General features: G+C 44.1%; 1 protein-coding gene across 1 annotated transcript; it reads right to left on the reverse strand.

Annotated features, from left to right (window-relative positions):
• Nucleotides 1-3,742: 3,742 nt before the first annotated feature.
• On the reverse strand, nt 3,743-18,629 carry EI24 (EI24 autophagy associated transmembrane protein). The gene is made up of 11 exons (XM_045080379.1): nt 18,426-18,629; nt 15,982-16,094; nt 11,564-11,709; nt 11,060-11,120; nt 10,286-10,352; nt 9,646-9,770; nt 9,232-9,351; nt 8,761-8,872; nt 7,965-8,076; nt 7,283-7,357; nt 3,743-4,767 (listed from the first exon to the last, which is right to left on the reverse strand). The coding sequence occupies exons 2-11, from the start codon at nt 16,021-16,023 to the stop codon at nt 4,605-4,607; spliced, it is 1,023 nt and encodes a 340-aa protein (XP_044936314.1). The 5' UTR covers nt 16,024-16,094; nt 18,426-18,629; the 3' UTR covers nt 3,743-4,604.
• Between the last annotated feature and the right edge of the window lie 585 nt (nt 18,630-19,214).

The raw sequence follows: 19,214 nt of genomic DNA on the forward strand, positions 1-19,214 counted from the left end.
GATTTTATCTTGCAGCTCTCTTAATTTAGGCTCCTTAGTGTCACTTACATACTTATCATTTTGTGTTTTTTCTTCATGATGTGTATTCCTTAATCCCCTTTCCCTATTTCCTGCCAGCCCCCCAAGGACCTCCTCTCTGGTAACCATTTGTTCTCTGTAGTTAAGAGTGTTTCTTGGTTTGTCTTTTTTTTTTTTTTAAGATTTTTTTTATTTATTTACTTGAGAGAGAGACAGTGGGAGAGAGCATGAATGAGGAGAAGGTCAGAGAGAGAAGCAGACTCGCCATGGAGCTGGGAGTCCGATGCGGGACTCGATCCCGGGACTCCAGGATCATGACCTGAGCCGAAGGCAGTCGTCCAACCAACTGAGCCACCCAGGCGTCCCGGTTTGTCTTTTTTCTATGCTCATTTGTATCTTTTTTTTTTTTTTAAGATTTTATTTATTTATTTGACAGAGAGAAATCACAAGTAGGCAGAGAGGCAGGCAGAGAGAGAGGAAGGGAAGTAGGCCCCCCGCTGAGCAGAGAGCCCGATGCGGGACTCAATCCCAGGACCCTGAGATCACAACCCGAGCCGAAGGCAGCGGCTTAACCCACTGAGCCACCCAGGCGTCCCTGCTCATTTGTATCTTAAATTCCGCATGAATGAGATCATATAGCATTTGTCTTTCTCTGACTTATTTCACTTAGCATCGTATTCTCTAGCTCCATCTAGGTCATTGCAAATGGCAAGATTTCACTTTTTTCACTTTCTATGTATATATACACACACACACACGCCTTCTTTATCCACTCACCTTTCAAAGCCTTCCAGTTTGGCTAATGTAAACGATGCTGCAATAAACATAAGGGTGCAAGCATCCCTTTCAATTAGTATCTTTGTACTTTTTGGATAAATTCCCAGTAGTGCAATTCCTGGATCACTGGGTGGTTCTTTTAATTTTTTGAGGAACCTCCATGCTGTTTTCCAGTGGCCACACCAGTTTGCATTCCCACCAACAGTGCATGAGGGTTCCTTTTTCTCTCCATCCTCACCAACACTTCTTGTGTTTTTTGTATTAGCCATTCTGCCGAGTGTGAGATAGAATCTCACTGTAGTTTTGATTTGCAGTTCCCTGACAATGAGTGATGTTGAGCATCTTTTCATGTGTCTGTTGGCCATCTGTAGGTCTTCTTAGGAGAAATGTCTGCGCACACCTGTCACTTTTATAAGCCATTTCATTTACTTCCACAACTGCTTTACGTTCCAAGAGCTTTCCCTTCTGTCCTGTTTTCACAATCTGTTCTTACTTTATGGATGCAGTAATTACCCAAATTTCTAAGAAAGCGGTTATTAGAATTTTTAAAGTTACCTTTTGTTCTGAAATTAAATTTCCTCCAGTGTCAGGAGGTATGTGCATTTGGAGAAATGCTCCAGAAGTGATTCTGATGCTGCTTATCCACAACTACTTACTGAAATAAGGTTTCTCTCAATCAAATGGGCACTATTTTCCCCATCGGTTTGAAAGGACTAAAAAACACTGAAACTTGAAATCAGAGAATGAGTGCAAGAATAGGAAGCTGAATGTACAGTGGCCTAACCTAACCTAACCTCTCATCTTGCTGAAGTTCCCTGAAATCCAATGTTTTGTCTAGCTTTGAAAAGTAGTGGGAATGGGAATGGAAATGGAAACTAGTAGCTGTTTGAATGTTATTTAAAAAAATTTGCTTCATCACTTGCCACTCTCCCTCACTGTGCTGTTAGGTCCAAGAGGACACTAATCATCTTTCTGGTTCACCTTTGAATTCCCAATCCTTTGCAAAATGCCCAACAGAGAAGGCACTTCAATGTTACACGATGAAGTCATCCATTTCCCCACTTGATCCCTGACTTGCTCTATGGACTCATGTTAATCCATCCAAAATACTTCACTGATACACGGCTGTCCTTGTTTAAAAGGCATGTTACACTGACCTCAAGTTGGTTAACGGTTTAAAAGTCCTTTTAACTTCTGTGGGTCATATAGCATAGGAGGAGTGTTAACGGGAAGGAGGGAAAGGTCTATTCCATTGTACTACTGAGCTGATAGCTTTTACCAGAGGAGTCTTGATGGGGGCTAATCAGAAAATACAAGAGGATGGAAAATGAATGGACAGTGAACAGACAACTGTAGTTGCCTTTTTATTCCCACACCTGAAATTCTTTTAAGGCAGTTCAAAAACCTCTAGCCACTGGCTGTCCTCTTCTGGGTTTGCTCCAGTCTGTCACAATTCCTCTTCAACTTTATCTTGCCGAAGTGTAGAGCAATTAACAAGTCAGTATGTGAATCTGTCCACTTAAAAGTTTCCAACAGACTCAGCAAACGTACTTGGGTCTTAAGTATCTACTTTCCAATTTTTTGATTGCTGTCATGGACAACTGAGCTCTAGGTGGGATACAAGGGCAGTGTTTTGAATCCCATATGCCTGTTCAAGCTGATGCCTCTCCCTGAAAAGAACTTTTATGAACAGGCTACCTTAGATCCTACTGGTTGCATGGTTAAAACTCACGCTCCCTCATGTTTAGCAATACAATCTCCCTCCCTTTGTTACGGTTTACCTCCAATTGTCAGTCTGAACTCAGCAAAAATGGAGCCTGCTCTCCCTTTGCTCCTAATGTCCTACCCACCTCCCTGGTGCTTTTGTGGACATCTCATCTGAAATGACTGCCTGATTTCTACTGTAGATATGCCCAATCCATCCTTCGTACAGGCTTGGTCTTTCGAGAACACTCATAAAATTTTGCAGATTCCTCACTTCCGACTTTGAGCATTAAAAAAAAATTTTTTTTTAATGTATTTGAGAGACAGAGATTACAAGTAGGCAGAGAGGCAGGCAGAGAGACAGAGGGGGAAGCAGGCTCCCCACTGAGCAGAGACCCCGATTAGGGGCTCGATCCCAGGACCCGGAGATCATGACCGGAGCCTAGGGCAGAGGCTTCAACCCACTGAGCCAATGAGGCGCCCTGAGCCATTTTCTATAGCTAGTTACAGCACTGGATAAAAATCAGGGGCCTTTGGGGCGCCTGGGTGGCTCAGTGGGTTAAGCCTCTGCCTTCGGCTTGGGTCATGATCTCAGGGTCCTAGGATTGAGTCCAGCATTGGGCTCTCTGCTCAGCGGGGAGCCTGCTTCCTCCTCTCTCTCTCTCCCTCCCTGCCTGCCTCTCTGCCTACTTGTGATCTCTCTCAAATAAACAAATAAAATCTTAAAAAAAAAAAATCATGGGCCTTTATCCACTTAACCCCTCACCCTTCTAAACTGAAACCAGCTTAGTTGGTACAAATGCAAATTTCAGGCAGCTAAAATGTGGGTTTCTGTTAACCATATGTCTAATCTCTTCCCTCATGCAAATGTTCAGTACACTGAAACCTGAAATCTCTCTCTCCCTTCGTGAATACACAGTGGACATACATATGGGCTTTAAAACAATTCCCAATTCTATTCTAAGATGTAAATATGATTATACTCAAATAATCCATACTTCCTCAGGGAACATTTTTCAGGACTAATCTCTCAAAACTACAATCAAATTGTCCAAGCCAAAGTCATGTGTTCCACTTAACCTTTTTAACATCTCACAGGGTGCTGTTTTTAAAATTCAACCATTACACGCTTGTCGGAAACCAGCTCACATTTAATTGTGACATTTTAAAATTGGACAAGTGTTTTGACATCTGCCCCCCCCCATATTTAGTCTCTTTAAAGTGACAGGAAAACACCAACCAATTGCAGACTTAATGGGTTTAATAAGTTTACCCCTTCAGTTCCTATTTGCAGCACCCAATATTCCTTTGAAATACCAGACAGACCCGGCAGTGGCCAACAGTACACTTCCGACCTTCAGAGTTCCAAGTTCGGGTTCTCTGAGCACTCGGTGTTGCAGTGGCACTTGTCCAGAACTGGTACCTCCCTTTAGCTGGGGAACTTTAAATGTACCAGTGAAAAAAGCCTTTTCCCCTTCAAGGGGAAAGAAAATCACTCCTCAAAACCCAGCAGATCTGGCTGTGAGGTCTTTCCTCCTGTCCCATCTCTTCAGGCTTGTTTTTTTGCAGTGGAGCAAGAGAGACCAAAATCTAACCTGAGTTACAAGAAACAACAGACAGTGATGGCTATAAAGGGAGTGCTCGGGAGCAAATGAGATACTCCTTTACCTCCCACATCCAATATATGTGCTTCACAGAAAAACAACAAACAAAAACAGGTCCACAAAATACGACAGCTAGGATTACAAAATCCATTCATCCGAGGGTGGTGGAAGGCAGGATGGGGAGCTGGAAGGGTCAATGGCACAGGGACAAAAATAGTATTCCAATCAGTCCAGGCACGGGGGCTGGCAAGTGCTAGAAAAGAGCTACAGAAAAACCTGTGGTCCGCTCAGACTCACCGGTGTTAAAAATCCACACACTGGGGTCAGGAAGATTCTGCCTTAAGCGCACCAGACAAAAATCCCAATTCCTCAGAGAGAAGGGAATACGCAGAGGGCCCTTGGCAGAACGGGTCCTGCCTTCCCTGGTAGAGGAGGGGACAAGGAAAAGAGCTCCTACGGCCTCCTTCCAATCCCACCCATCCCCTCTGGATGGCAGGCAACTCAGTGGCCTGCAGCAGCCTTCAGTTTGGCAGGAGATGGATGTGGTGAAGGGAATTTCTCTGCAGACGTTGAGCTACTCAGTGCGGACTGCAGGTAGACGGTCTTGTGGAAAAGTCTGTTGCTTAAGAAAACCACCAAGGAGAAGAGGCGCAGCTGGAAAAGGCTGAAAGGCAAGAGACCCGACCTGTTAGCTCCCCAATTGATCAAACCTAATGTTTTAATTACTTGACAATGTACTTGACTACGTTAAATTTAAAATGACACAGGGGAAAACGAGACAACTGAAATTTGATCAAGGAAGCACCATACAAATATTAAACACATGGGATAACAGGCAGCCGCTTAAAAAGGCGCTGGGTCTGGCTGCTGTTATGAGTGCAATGGAATCGCTATTTGAAGTATGAAGGCTCAGAGGAAATGAAGTTCCATTAACATTGATTCTGATTAGAGAGGTACTTTATTATTTTTTAATTAACATATAATGTATTATTTGTTTTGGGATATGCGTCTGTGATTCATCAGTCTTACATAATTCACAGCACTCAGCACAGCACATACCCTCCCCAATGTCCACCACCTGATCCCTCCCATCCCCCTCTCCTCCAGCAACCCTCAGTCTGTTTCCTGAGATTAAGAGTCCCTTATGGTTTGTATCCCTCTCTGGTTTAATCTTTCATTTCTTCCTTTCTTCCCCTATGATCCTCTGTCTTGTTTCTCAAATTCCTCATATCAGTGAGATCATATTATAACTGTCTTTCTGACTTAGTTATTTTGCTTTAGCCTAATATCCTCTAGTTCCATCCATGTTGCCACAAATGGCAAGATTTCATTTTTGATGGCTGCTTAATATTCCTGTGTGTGTGTGTGTGTATACACATATACACACACACACACACACACACATACATACATATACACCACATCCTCTTTAATCCATTCATCTGCTGATGGATATCTAGGCTCTTTCTATAGTTTCTCTATTGTGGACATTGCTGCTGTAAACATTGGGGTGCAAAAATAGATCACTATGTTTGTATCTTTGGGGTAAATACCCAGTAATGCAATTGCTGGGCCATAGGGTAGCTCTATTTTCAACTTTTTGAGGAACCTCCATACTGTTTTCCAGAGTGGCTGTACCAGCTTGCAGTATAGAAATACTTTTCTATAGCTGTTTATAAACCTCAAGCTATGTCTTAAGATATCATATACTACATGTGCTTCATTTTCAAGAGTTTCAAGGGAAAGCCAGTTACACCAGAGACTGCCATTACACTAAGCACTGGTGGGTAGCAAGAGCAAGTAAACACCCGAAATAGATCTGAAATGTCTAATACATGTATCCTCACTGACTTAACCAAAACTGATCAAAGATTAAACTTTTTTTAAAATGGCAAAGCTGGGACGCCTGGGTGGCTCACTTGGTTGGACAACTGCCTTCAGCTCGGGTCATGATCCCAGAGTCCCGGGATCGAGTCCCGCATCGGGCTCCCAGCTCCGTGGGGAGTCTGCTTCTCCCTCTGACCTTCACCTCGCTGATGCTCTCTCTCACTGTCTCTCTCTCAAATAAATAAATAAAATCTTTAAAAAAATAAAAAATAAAATGGCAAAGCTTTAGGAGTGCTATTATTATTATTGCTAAAGATTCACTTCATTTTTTACAATTTTTTATTGTTTCTAGAGAGAGAGGCATGTATACACAAAGGAATGCTCACATGGCAGGGGAAGGTCAGAGGAAAAGGGAAAGGGAATCTCAGAAGGCTCTGTGCTCAGCATGAGGCCCGATCTCACGACACTGAGATCATGATCTGAACCAAAATCAAAAGTCAGACACTGACCTGGCTGTGCCATCCAAGCACCCCACTAAAGATTTATTTTAAAATACTTTGTTTTGGGGTGCCTGGGTGGCTCAGTGAGTTAAGCCTTTGCCTTTCGCTCAGGTCATGATCTCGGGATCCTGGGATGGAGCCCACATCGGGCTCTCCACTCAGCAGGGAGCCTGCTTCCTCCCCTCTTTTTCCTCTGCCTGCCTCTCTGCCTATTTGTGATCTCTCCCTGTCAAATAAATAAATAAAATCTTTAAAAAAACAAAAAAAACTTTCTTTTGGGGCATGTGGGTGGCCCAGGTGGTTAAGCATCTGCCTTTGGCTCAGGTCATGATCTCAGGGTCCTAGGATCAAGTCGCATATTGGGCTCCCTGCTCAGAAGGGAATATGCTTCTCCCTCTCCCTTTGCCTCTTCCCCCCAGCTCATGCTCTTGCTCAAATAAATATTAAGAAATACTTTGTTAAAAAAAAGAAAGAAATACTTTGTTTTACTATCAGTATCAATAGACTCATGCAGCCAGATCACATGATCTACTATGAAAAGTTGGCCATTCTTATAAAAATGGGTTCACTACAAGTGTTTACATTGCCCTATCTTCAGTGAATTGTTGAATTTGAATAATATGTATAACAGCATCATTTTTTAAAATATATGTATGTGCATATATGCCTGGGAAAAATTAGGGGATATATTCCAAGTGTTTTTCTCTCATCATAGTGTATATTAACACTTTCCTACAATGTAAAAAATTTATGTTTTTTTTAAGTCTCATTCCTGTAATAGTGAGATTATAGTCATGATCCTTTACAGAGAGACAGCTTACTACATTTTAGCGGATACTGGCTAGTACTTACTATGCTTTGCCAGGGGTCTTTGCTTCATTGGCGCTGATAATGAATAGAGGAAATAGGATAGAGAAGAGGCAGCCACTGTAAACAGAAGAGAAATAATCACCTTCATGATAGCCATGACTTTGGAAAAGAGATTAGAAACCCAGAGTTCCCTTGCCTCCAGAGCTAACATCATGGCTTGATGAAACCATAATCTATCAAACACATCTTTAAAAAAATGTTGTTTTCCTAAGCACTGGCTATGGTAAACTCTGCCCCGGGAGGCAACATAAAAGAATAAGGCATTTAGGGGGCACCTGGGTGGCTCAGTGGATTAATTAAGCCTCTATCTTCGGCTCAGATCATGATCTCAGGGTCTCGGGCTCTCTGTTCAGCAGGGAGCCTGCTTCCCCCCACACCCGCCTGCCTCTCTGCCTACTTGTGACCTCTATCTGTCAAATAAATAAATAAAATCTTTTTAGAAAATTAAAAAAAAAAAAAAGAATAAGGCATTTAGGATCATGCAGACAAGATTTTAATGCTAACTGACAAATGTCTGGACTATCTGTCAAGGAGAAAAATGTCTACAGACCTTCTGATGGACAAATAAGAACAGAAAATGCCTACCATAAAACCAGGCATACAGAAGATGCTCTCTACACTGAGTATTTTACTAGTCCCCATCAAGTCCCTCTCACCAAACTACCTGATAATGTACGAGGACTGCATTGCTGTGAGGAAAGCCAAGGGCAAGCCAAATCCAAAGTAGTAAGGCCAATTCCTTTCTATGTTTGACAACCGCTGGTGCATTTCAATTCCTAAAACAAGACGGCCAATAAAATTCATTAGTAAGATTGCTTACTTCCTCTTATCAAATGACTAAACACAATAGACAAATTATTTGAGGTTTGAGTTTTAAGTACAAGTCTGTCATTTGGAACAGTTAAACATGTAAACTAGAATTGTCCAAATACGAGATAAAGCTTCTGTGAGAAGTTTTTCAATTCAACAATCACAATTTCAAACCTGCTAAGAATTATGAATTACAACAGCATGCTCTGTCATGATCAGTCTCAAACAAATCAAGGTATCAAATAAAAAGGCAGCCATTCTCTAGAAATCAATTAACCTCTTCCAACCACAGATACCTGTACAAAGATGCCAAAGTCTTTAAAATATCTCCCAGAGAATATGAAAGCACTGACACCAAATGAATTTCTCAAATTTAGGAAAATGTGTGCTCCTTTATGCCACTATATGACTCAGGTAGAGCTACATCACATTAAGCACCATGAAGGTAATGTTACATTGCCATATTCCCCCAGCATCAAAGTTATGGGTTAAACCCTCTAAGCCAAGTGTAAACTCCCTCTTGCCAAAGAGGCTACTTCCTTCCAAAGATGGTTTACCAAGGGCCTAAATATTGGAACAGTTCATGAAGACTGCTTGGCAGCATTTCTAAACTAGACCTCCTACTTCTAAGATTCTTTACACAGACTCACCTTTATTGAACCAACGATATTCAAAGCAGTACAGTGAGTAGAGAAGGGACATATGCAGAAGACTAACCAGCTGACCAACAAGGTGGATGGGAAAGAGACTCACAAACATCCCCTAAAGAACAAATATGGAAAATCTTAATCCCAAAGCTTCAGAGACCGAACACTCTTCACCTGCCACTGTGAGTCACCCCCCCACACCTGTATAAACAGCCTCACAGATGCGCCTCAAGTTTCTCAACAGCGGGAGAGTGGAGAATGCCCGTGGGCAGGGAAGAGGAGGTAAATTTGTATTGCTTATTATTTCACGATTTCTAAATTTTCTAGTTGTTTCTGTGAAAAAGTGATTTAAAAATCATTACCTCCCATCAAGCTTATCTGCCCCAGCATATAGGCAATACCCTAGCTTTGTGGCGCTCCCTTTACTGAACCATTTTTCAAAACTTGCCCATGTACCCAGAAGGCCAGTCTCACCTGGATGAGGAAAAGAGCCTGCAGCAAAAGGTTGAAGAGCATGTCAGCAATTATTTTGCTGACACTAGGGAATGGGTGAGGCTTCCTCCCTGACACCTCAAACGCCAGGTCAGCTATATCCTGTAACAGAGAAAGTAGCTCATCAAAACATGAGTAAGATGGCTTCACCACCATCCCCAAAGCTAAGGTTTACCATGAGATCTGCCAGGTGACAAAAAGCTCCTGGACATTTGGTAATGAGAGGCTTTGTGACCTGAGACCTAATTCCATTTTACAAGAGCACAAAGATCAGCAGCGAGAAAGGTTCAGGCTATGAAAGTACTCCATGTACGGCCACGAACCACAAGCTAAAACCTGCCACCCATCAACTCCATCATGCTGCAGGACCCAGACTCCATTCCACCATGGACCTACTTGAAACCAAATGGCATTTACAACTTTGCTAAGCACAAACAGAGGGAGCACCCAGAGAGCACTGAAAATGGATGTAAGGAAGAATTCCAGCCACGACCAAACATCTCCATGTAGTGATGGATCACCTGAAAAAAAGGGGAAAAAAAGAGTTGTCAGTTTAACTGAAGAAATGAAAAACAAAAAAGACCAAATATGGAACCCCTAGGTGGTGACTCTCCTCCCTCACCCCCCAGCTAGGTTTCTTGCCAGTGCATCACCATACCGACTTCAGGTAGTTTTCCTTTTCGGACATACACCAGTCTTTAGCTGCAGCTCTAAGTCAGAGGAGCCATCTGTGCGGCTTACTGATGGTGACCGAGATGTCACAGTGCTCCAACAGCACAGGCTATGCAGGAAACTATGTGGGTTTCTATCCCAGCTCTGCCACTTACTAATGGTTTAACCTCAATAACTAATTTCTATTTCCTCACCCATAATAAAACTCTCTGTAACAGTACCCACTCAAAGGGTTGTTGAGAGGCTTGAGCTAAAAACATCTAAAGCTCCTGGTACACAGAAGGGTTCAACAAACTGAGAGAGACAGGGATATACCTCCCACCCCCAGCCCAGGCAGATGGCATGCAGCAATGCCTATACTTACCAATAATTTGGGCTGTCACCGACTGTAGTACAGGAATAAACACTCGATAGAACAAGAGGAGACTTAACTAAAGGAAAGAAGTAATCAAGTAAACATTAAAAGCTCTTCCTTAAAACAAGTGCTCCAAGTTTCAGTGTCATTACTTTCCAGACAGAGGTACTTACCTATCTTACCTATCTATTTATTTATTTGACAGCAAGAGACAGAGAGAGAGAAGGAACACTAGCGAGGGGGAAGTGGGAGAGAGAGAAGCAGGCTTCCCACCAAGCAGGGAGGCTGATGAGGGGCTCAATCCCAGGATCCTGGGATCATGACCTGAGCCGAAGGCAGATGCCTAACGGCTGAGCCACCCTAAAAATAAAGGTGTAGAGGGGCCTATGTGGCTCAGTCAGTTAAATGTCTGACTCTTGATTTCAGCTTAGGTTATGGTTTCAGGGTCATGGGATCAAGACCTGTGTTGGGCTCCGCAATGGTCATGGAGCCAATTTTGAGATTCTCTCACCTTTCTCTCTGCCCCACACTTGTGTTCTCTCTCAAAAAGTAAAATAAATAAATTAAAACATGCATATTTAGGGTTATCCTTGACATTTACATACAAGAGTTCTTTGTGTGGGAATAAAATCACCACTGGGGCATAGACTCCTCAGTTATGGTCTTCAGCATGTATCACCATAGGAAAGCTAGTGGTCTCAGTTTCAAGACAGGAGTTGAGAACTATTAATAATAGCAACAATCTGAAGATAAGGCACCTGGCATTTAAGGAAAAGAACTTACCCAGAATACTCCACCATTCCAAGCACAGCACTGGAAAATTCTACTAACAATACGTGGCTCACTGGAAAAGACCACATGTATTCAGCTCGTAAGGTACACAGGCTATTCCATAACCTCAGTCACTCCCCACCTTAGACATTTTGTTGATTACCATTATTCTCCTAGCACCTGTTATTCTTCCAATGTTCTCCTAGTCTCAATGAGAAAAGGCTAAAAATTCTAAAGAAACAGACTTTTTTTTTGTGGTTCTCAATTCACCATTCTGTCTTTTTAAAATGCCAAGACATTGAGCAAGCATGACTGCTAGACCCTAGTTTAACTCAATGTGGAGGGAGAGGGGGGAGTCTCTTGTAACAATTTTTTGGGAAAAAAACATAAAGAGCAAATAATGGGGTACTGAAACTCCAAGTGACTATACAGGGTCCTAATTCTATACTAAGAACTAGTCACTTCCTGAAGTCCCTCCCCCTCGGACATTTTCCAATATCAGCCCCCACTCCTTACCTCTCTTGCTTCCTTTCTATACTTTGGGCTCTCCTCTGTGCCAGAACACTGCTTGCCCTTCTTCGACGCTGTTCTTCTCTCTTTTGCTGAATCCGAGCATCTAGCTTTGAGATGGTACAAATTCCCCAGATGGAGTCTTTGATTCCCTATAGACAAGGGTATTATTTTTCTTTCAAACATTTTATTTATTTGACACAGAGAGAGAGAGAGATAGGGAGAGAGGGAATACAAGCAGGGGGAGTGTGAGAAAGAAGCAGGTGCCTGGCTGAGCAGGGAGCCTGATGTGGGGCTCGATCTCAAGACCCTGGGATCTTGGGGCACCTGGGTGGCTCAGTTGGTTGGATGACTGCCTTTGGCTCAGGTCATGATCCTGGAGTCCCAGGATCGAGTCCCACATCAGGCTCCCAGCTCCATGGGAAGTCTGCTTCTCCCTTTGACCTTCTCCTTGCTCATGTTCTGTCTCTCTCTCAAATAAATAAATAAAATATTAAAAAAAAAAAAGACCCTGGGATCTTGATCTGAGTCAAAGGCAGACAGTTATAAGACTGAGCCACTCAAGTGCCCAAGGGTATTATTTTAAAGAGGAAGGATTATGGATCAGAGAAGATTTTCCTAAGTTACATACATTCAAGTGAAATAACAGTGGAAACCACTGAACTTATTTTTGCCGTGTGGCTTAAGGGAGCCTTGATAGTTTGATGTAATTCAAAATTTACAGCAGTTGTAAGACTAGAACTTCCAAATATCCTTTCTCCAGATTTACCAATTAATAATAAATGTGGCAAATTAATTTATTTACATACACACACACACATTTTCCCCATATGAAAAGGTGTATTTTTTTTTAAAGATTTTATTTATTTGACAGAGAGAGATCACAAACAAGGGCAGTGGCAGTGGGAGAGGGAGAAACAGGCTCCCAGATGAACAGGGACCCTAATGCGGGACTCGACCCCATGACCCTGCGATCATGACCTGAGCCGAAGGCAGGTGCTTAACCAACTGAGCCACCCAGGCATCTCCAGAATGTGTATTCCTAGAGGGATATTCTTTTCTATAACCACAAGTTACTGATTCCAGAAATTTAATACTGAAATACTTTAAATCCCCAGTCCATATTCCAGTTTCTCCATTTGACCTGACAATGCCCTCTATAGCATGTTTACTCTGCATATGTCAGAAATCAGTTCAGAATCACATGCCACATTTACTGTCATATCTTCTTAGCCTCCTTTAATTAGACACATCTCTTCAGCCTATCTTTCTTCTTCAAGTATAGAGGCTACTTATTTCATGGTTCCCTCAATTTCCATTTTCTCATAATTAGACCCAGGCTACCCATTTTTGGCAGGACTATCACAGACGGGCTGAGGTGTCCTTCTAAATATTAGATGCACAGTAAGGCATCTGTCTGCCTTTGCTGGCGTTGTTACTTTACATACGCAGTAAAGGTGCTATCCAGCTTCCCCATTGTATGATGCAAATTTCTCCTCTTGCAACTAGTAGGCCCTCTGCGGCAGACACCACTGCAACCAGCAAATATCCTGCTCATTTAAGTTTCTCTCTCTGAGATTCAGTACCCATTTACAATTCTTGCCCAAACCAAGCCTCAATAACATGGGAACAAAACAGTGGTTTTCAAATCCTTCCACACTTAACACTATGAAAAGTCTGGTTACTGCCCTCTGCTCTACTCTTTCCGTATTAATTAAATACCTCTAGTGTGCCCTATACCCTGCACTAAACTCCAGGGATACAAGGACAAATTAAATACTGGTTTCTATAAAGGACCAGGGGCTGGACCACAATTGGGGAAAGACAAAGAAATCATCATTGTAAGATGTAAACAGCTGGAGGATGAGAGCATGCCACGTAAGACAGAAACAACATGGTAGTAGTGCTGGAGGAAAGAATGTCCTTAAAGACTCTTGGGGGGCGCCTGGGTGGTTCAGTGGGTTAAGCCGCTGCCTTCGGCTCAGGTCATGATCTCAGAGTCCTGGGATCGAAGCCCACATCGGGCTCTCTGCTCAGCAGGGAGCCTGCTTCCCCCCCCCCCCTCTCTGCCTGCCTCTCTGCCTGCTTGTGATTTCTCTCTCTAATAAATAAATAAAATCTTTAAAAAAAAAAAAAAAGATGGGCGCCTGGGTGGCTCAGTGCTTAAGCGTCTGCTTTCGGCTCGGGTCGTGATCCCAGGATCCTGGGATCGAACCCCACATCAGGCTCTCTGCTCAGCGGGGAGCCTGCTTCCTCCTCTCTCTCTGCCTGCCTCTCTGCCTACTTGTGATCTCTGTCTGTCAAATAAATAAATAAAATCTTAAAAAAAAAAAAAAGACTCTATGGAGAGAGAGAGGATTAAGTCTATAAAGACAGTGACAGAGGCACTTCCCCGCCAGTGGAAAAGTTAGTGCTACAAACCCCAGAACTGCCTATCAACCAGTTCCAAAAACTACTTTCATCCATCCCTCCACTCACATATTAGGCATCCTCAACGAGCTAGATACCAGTCATACGAAAATGCTCGAGGAACGTGTAACCAACCAGGAAAAGTATACAACCAAACAACAACAAAAATTGTTTCAAGTATGTGCCACAACAGATTTATGTCCAAAGTAAACCGGTGGCACTGGGATATTCAGTCTCAAAGAGAGTAGGTGGGAAAAAGACATTCTGGATGTGAAGGCCAATCTGGACTCAAGAATGGCATTTTTACCTATTACCAGCTACTACAAATTTTGAAGCTAACCACCAGGATACAGGAAAATGAGAAAGGGCCAAGTGGGGACAAACCAACTACGGACAGCATAAATTGGCACAGTGCGCACCTGATCTTTTTAGCTACAAGCAGAGTTTTGTTTTGCTTTGAACTTCTAAATCTTCCACAAATTGTTTAAATATTTAAGGGAGTGAAGGTCAAATGGCTGAGGGCCTGACATGTGCTAGGATGATGACAGGATCCCCACCTCTAAGATGCTTACAGTCTACTAGGGCAGACTAACATTAACAGCACATAGTAGAACTGATCCAGGGTTGAAATTTTGTAGCATCAGAATGGCAAGATGAGGGGCGCCTGGGTGGCTCTATGGTTTGGGCTGCTGCCCTCGGCTCAGGTCATGATCTCAGGGTCCTGGGATCGAGCCCCGCATCGGGCTCTCTGCTCCGCAGGAAGCCTGCTTCCCCCCACCCCCTCTCTCTGCCTGCCTCTCTGCCTACTTGTGATCTCTGTCTGTCAAATAAATAAATAAAATCTTTAAAAAAAAAAAAAAAAAAAGAATGGCAAGATGAGGTAAAGGTATTGAAAGTACATCTCGGAGCAGCTGGGTGGCTCAGCTGGTTAAGCATCTGTCTTTGGCTCAGGTCATGATGCCGGGGTCCTGGGATCAAGCCCCCACATCAGGCTCCCTGCTCAACAGAGGGGGTCTGGTTCTCCCTCTGCCCCTCCCCCGCTCATATTCCCTCACTGTCTCTCAAATAAATAAAACTCAAAAAAATAAAATAAAGGGGTGCCTGTGTGGCTTGGTGGGTTCAAGCCTCTGCCTTCAGCTCAGGTCATGATCCCAGGGTTCTAGGATCGAGCCCCACATCGGGCTCTCTGCTTAGTGGGGAGCCTGCTTCCCTCCCGCCCCACCTGCCTCTGCCTACTTGTGATCTGTCTGTCAAATAAATAAATAAAATATTTTAAAAAATTAAATTAAATTAAATTAAAAAGTAGATTTCATTGCACGAAGTGTTTTTGACCCTTCTAAGATAGTCCTTCAATTCCCCCTCTTTTATTTGAAAGTAAAAACTTTTGAGCATTCCCATTGAGAAAGGATCCCCCTGCTCCCAGGATACAGCTACAGAGGCTACAACTAGGCCGTAAGCCTAAGACACCCACTATGACGGAATTTTCTGCTATTGGTTAATTTGGGTTACTAAGTCCTAAATAGATCTTTATGGGACATTTTCATAGTGCATCATCATTTGCACCACGTAGAATGGAGGGAAAGTAGGTTCTGTAATGTAAACAGGAGTAAAGTAGTTCAGGTAATAGTAGTCTATCAATGTTCACTTATTAATTTTGACTAGTGGACCACAGTTACATAAAATAATGCTGGTGAAGGATATAGGGGAACTCTTTTGAACTATTCTGCAACTTTTCTCTAAGTCTCAAATTATTCCAAAATAGAAAGCATTTTGAAAAAAGGCTCTGGAGTCAAACTAACCAAGGTTCCGATACTAGAGACACTCACTAGATAGCTTTCCCAAGCTTCTGGAAGACGTAAGATAAATACTTAATCTCCTGTGTAGTGTGGATGAGAATGAAAACCTGTAGGTGAGGGACCCAACAAATGTTAACACCCCCCCCCCCAAAAACCTAAAGATTTCCTAGTCAGATACTGCAACAAAAAGATCAAGAGATGATACATTGAGGTACTCACCCTGGCAAGGTCCTGGAGAAAGGTTTTGACACTGTCAGCCATCTCTTCACCACCCCAACTACCAGCTACACAGAGGAGAGAGAAGCATCTCAGAATCTTTCATCATGAAGGACCTGGAAACAGATGGAGCACAATGGGGCAACAAATAGGTATATCACAGGTAAGTTACTTCATGTACATGTCTACAAAAGGACCTTTTCCACATACTTACATCTCTACGGGGAGCACAGATTTGGGCACTTCCACAGATACTAACCCAGGGAATTAAGTGAAAGTATAGCTATAACTGTTGAAACCTGAAAGCAATACAATTTTTAAGTCACTTCCCACCCTCACTTTTACGTGGGGGTAAATGTGCTCTTGAACCAAGAGTCTGCTCTCTGGGCCTGATGTCCCTAACTATCCCTCCTACACATTCCAAATAGCTGAAGATTTGGAAATGAGTGATAATTACATCTCAGTATCCTCGTAAGCGGTAGTTATACTTGCTGTAGAACCTCAAACGCCTGAATGAAAATATAAGAGCAAGACAAAAGTTCTGGCAAAAATTACTAAATATGCACTTCACACACAGGGCCCTCTGGCACACAAGTAAGCTTAAGGTACAATGTGAAACCACCCCACCTAGACTATCAGATAGGCCTCCCCATGTTTTCCAACTTTAAATATATACATATATATATGTGTGTATATATGTATATATATATACATATATACACACACACACACACACGATTTTAATAAGCATACAAAAACAATGGAATATAAACTAGGTCCAAAAAGTTTGTGTATAAACATTCCTTGAAACACTACAGCTTTCTCATTTCAAGTAATTCTCACGTAAACAAAAAACCCAGCTCCAAATATTATGACAGAGTTTCACAAGCATCTTGTATAAAACTCCCAATTTCAAAACATAAGCACCTTTTCCCTCACACATTTAACCACTTCAAACTGTACCTTGACCCAACTGGACTACTGCCACCCAGAACCAGAAGAGCAGGGACTAAAGCAGTAGGAAAGCAACTTGCATAACACTGTATGTACCATCTGCTCCTAAGGTCAAAACCCATTACTTCAGATACAGAAGTTTCTAGGGTTCAGAAACTTCTGTGAATACTCCCACTTAAAAACGCCTCAAGGTGACAGGGTAACTCACTATCGGGTGACTAGTAACTACTCAATACACCATACTAGTTTCTGAAGATTATCATGGATTCACTCTTAACCAGCTACTGCCTCCTCTGTAAATTAAGGATTTAAAATTCTTCACAGGTCTTTTGAATAGATGTTAAAACTGAAAAATAGTAACCTCTATATAAACCCAATCCCACTAAAGACTGAGCTATCTTGGGAGTTGGAGGAAGCCAATCATTCGGTCTGGATTTCTCACAGGACCCTGACAAGTCGCTCACAGCTCTAGTCAAGGAGAACAGCTGTGTTATCGGAACCGTGGCCACTGACACCTGGCTTCCCAACGTACAAGGGACAGATTACCTACTGACCTAAAGGGGCGGTATAAGGACAAGTCACTTCAATTCTATAGAGACCCTAGCAGCCTTCCTTCACGGATACTTGGTGAATTGCCCGGTTTGACAAAGAGCTGAGGCATGGAGAAAAATAGGACTTGCCACCATTTAAGACCACACAGGGGGAACTTTACTGTTGAGCTGGAAGGAAATAAGATGCATCTGGTTCTCAGCACTTTACAGATGGAGGAACTGAGTCTCCGAAGTTAAATGCTTGCCCAAGATGACAGCAAATGAATGGCTACTGCGAACTTCAAAAACCCTGGTGGTTCTAACCCTCAGTCGGGACTACTTCTTACTCAAGCTTTGCAATGAGTGTTTAACCCGAGCACCCCATGGACAACTTCTCTTGAACCTGGAGATACAGGTGGCCTTTAGATCCCTAATAGTCACCAGAACTCCTGAAGAATCTTGAGGCACAATCCTGTCCTTTCATTTCTAAGCCACCCAATCCAAGACCGGAAAGCAGGAAGCTGTTCTAGCCCACACCAGGTGCAGAAAGGCTGAGCATCCTCGCTTCTCTCGAGGGCTTCACGGACTGCTTCAAGTCCACGGGTCAGCTGGGACCCGTCTCCGCGGTAGCTCCTTGCCAATTTCGACAGGAAACACAGTCTCCCCTCGCAACCCAGCCGTGCACGAGGTACTGAGCACGCTTACCTCCGGTCACACGCAGAGCTAAACATAGACGCGCCGCACCTGGGGCAGCGGACTGCGTCCCGCGGCCTGGCCTGGCCCGAATCGGGCCAGAACATTCCTGCTAGGGGTGCCCTCCCGAGGACCCTGCCTAGAACCATGCACTCCCGCGCTCGGGCCCTCCCTTCCCTCGCACGCCCTCGCCGCCCCTGCCTCGCAGGGCCCCAGCCGCGCGCCGGCTGCGCGGCGCCAGTGGCCTTGGTTCGGCCAGTCTGCACCTACCCGGCCGCTCCGCCGCCGCGGCTCCGGCCCGACCGGCCCCCTCGCCCACCGCGGACCCAGTGGGCTCCTCTCAGACCCTCCGCGCCCGGCCGCCAGCTCCCGCCCGGGCGCTCCCAGGGCCGGGGCCGCTGCGCCCGCACTGGGCATGCCCGGGCCGCACGGGGCCGCTGGGAAGTCGGGCGGGAGCCGAGCCGAGAGGAGCCGAGCCGAGGCGCGCCGCGCAGCCCTGGGTGGGGTGGAGGGGGCGGGATCGCAGCGGCGGAGGGGGCGGGGCAAGGAGGGGCGGCGGAGCCTGGGAAATGCAGTCCATGTTCCGACCCCGCCCTTCCCACGCCGCGTCCAAGGACGCCCAGGACCGCGCCGCGCGCTTCCCGGACCGCCTTCCTCATTTAGTCCTGCCCCGAGCCTTCGTCCTGTTCGTTGCACTGCCGGTTTACTTCTGCAATTACATGTCCTTCTAAAACCCTAGGAAGTCTAACAGGAGAACAAAATACAGAGATCACCTTTATCTGGGTGGAGATTTTCTGAAACCGAAGGGAACTATGCAACGACAGGCTTAAGTCAAGATCATGAAGAACAGGACACGCCGCCATACAGTTCGGCTGCAGTAGGTGTGCACTCTGACGGCGAAGTGATGGTTGAGATTAAAATTCTAAAAATGAATAGAAATAAAGCCCTTTAATCTCCATCCCCACCAATCCATTTTTAGCCCAGGAATGGCAATTTCTTGGTATCCACATTAAGTCTCGCCTAGAACTTTTTCTTTTCTATTCCCAGGCTCTTATATCT

The sequence above is a fragment of the Mustela putorius genome, unplaced genomic scaffold (genome assembly GCF_011764305.1).
Source record: "Mustela putorius furo isolate JIRA1106 unplaced genomic scaffold, ASM1176430v1.1 tig00000460_pilon_pilon_pilon, whole genome shotgun sequence".
NCBI classification, from domain to species: Eukaryota; Metazoa; Chordata; class Mammalia; order Carnivora; family Mustelidae; genus Mustela; species Mustela putorius.

Excerpts from the sequence above, each read along its gene's own strand:
- EI24 (XM_045080379.1), bottom strand. The coding sequence starts at position 16,023 with ATGGCTGACAGTGTCAAAACCTTTCTCCAGGACCTTGCCAGG. Across the intron at positions 11,710-15,981 it reads TTCTCCAGGACCTTGCCAGG|GGAATCAAAGACTCCATCTG; the intron begins GTGAGTACCTCA and ends CCTTGTCTATAG. Across the intron at positions 11,121-11,563 it reads ATAGAAAGGAAGCAAGAGAG|TGAGCCACGTATTGTTAGTA; the intron begins GTAAGGAGTGGG and ends GGTCTTTTCCAG.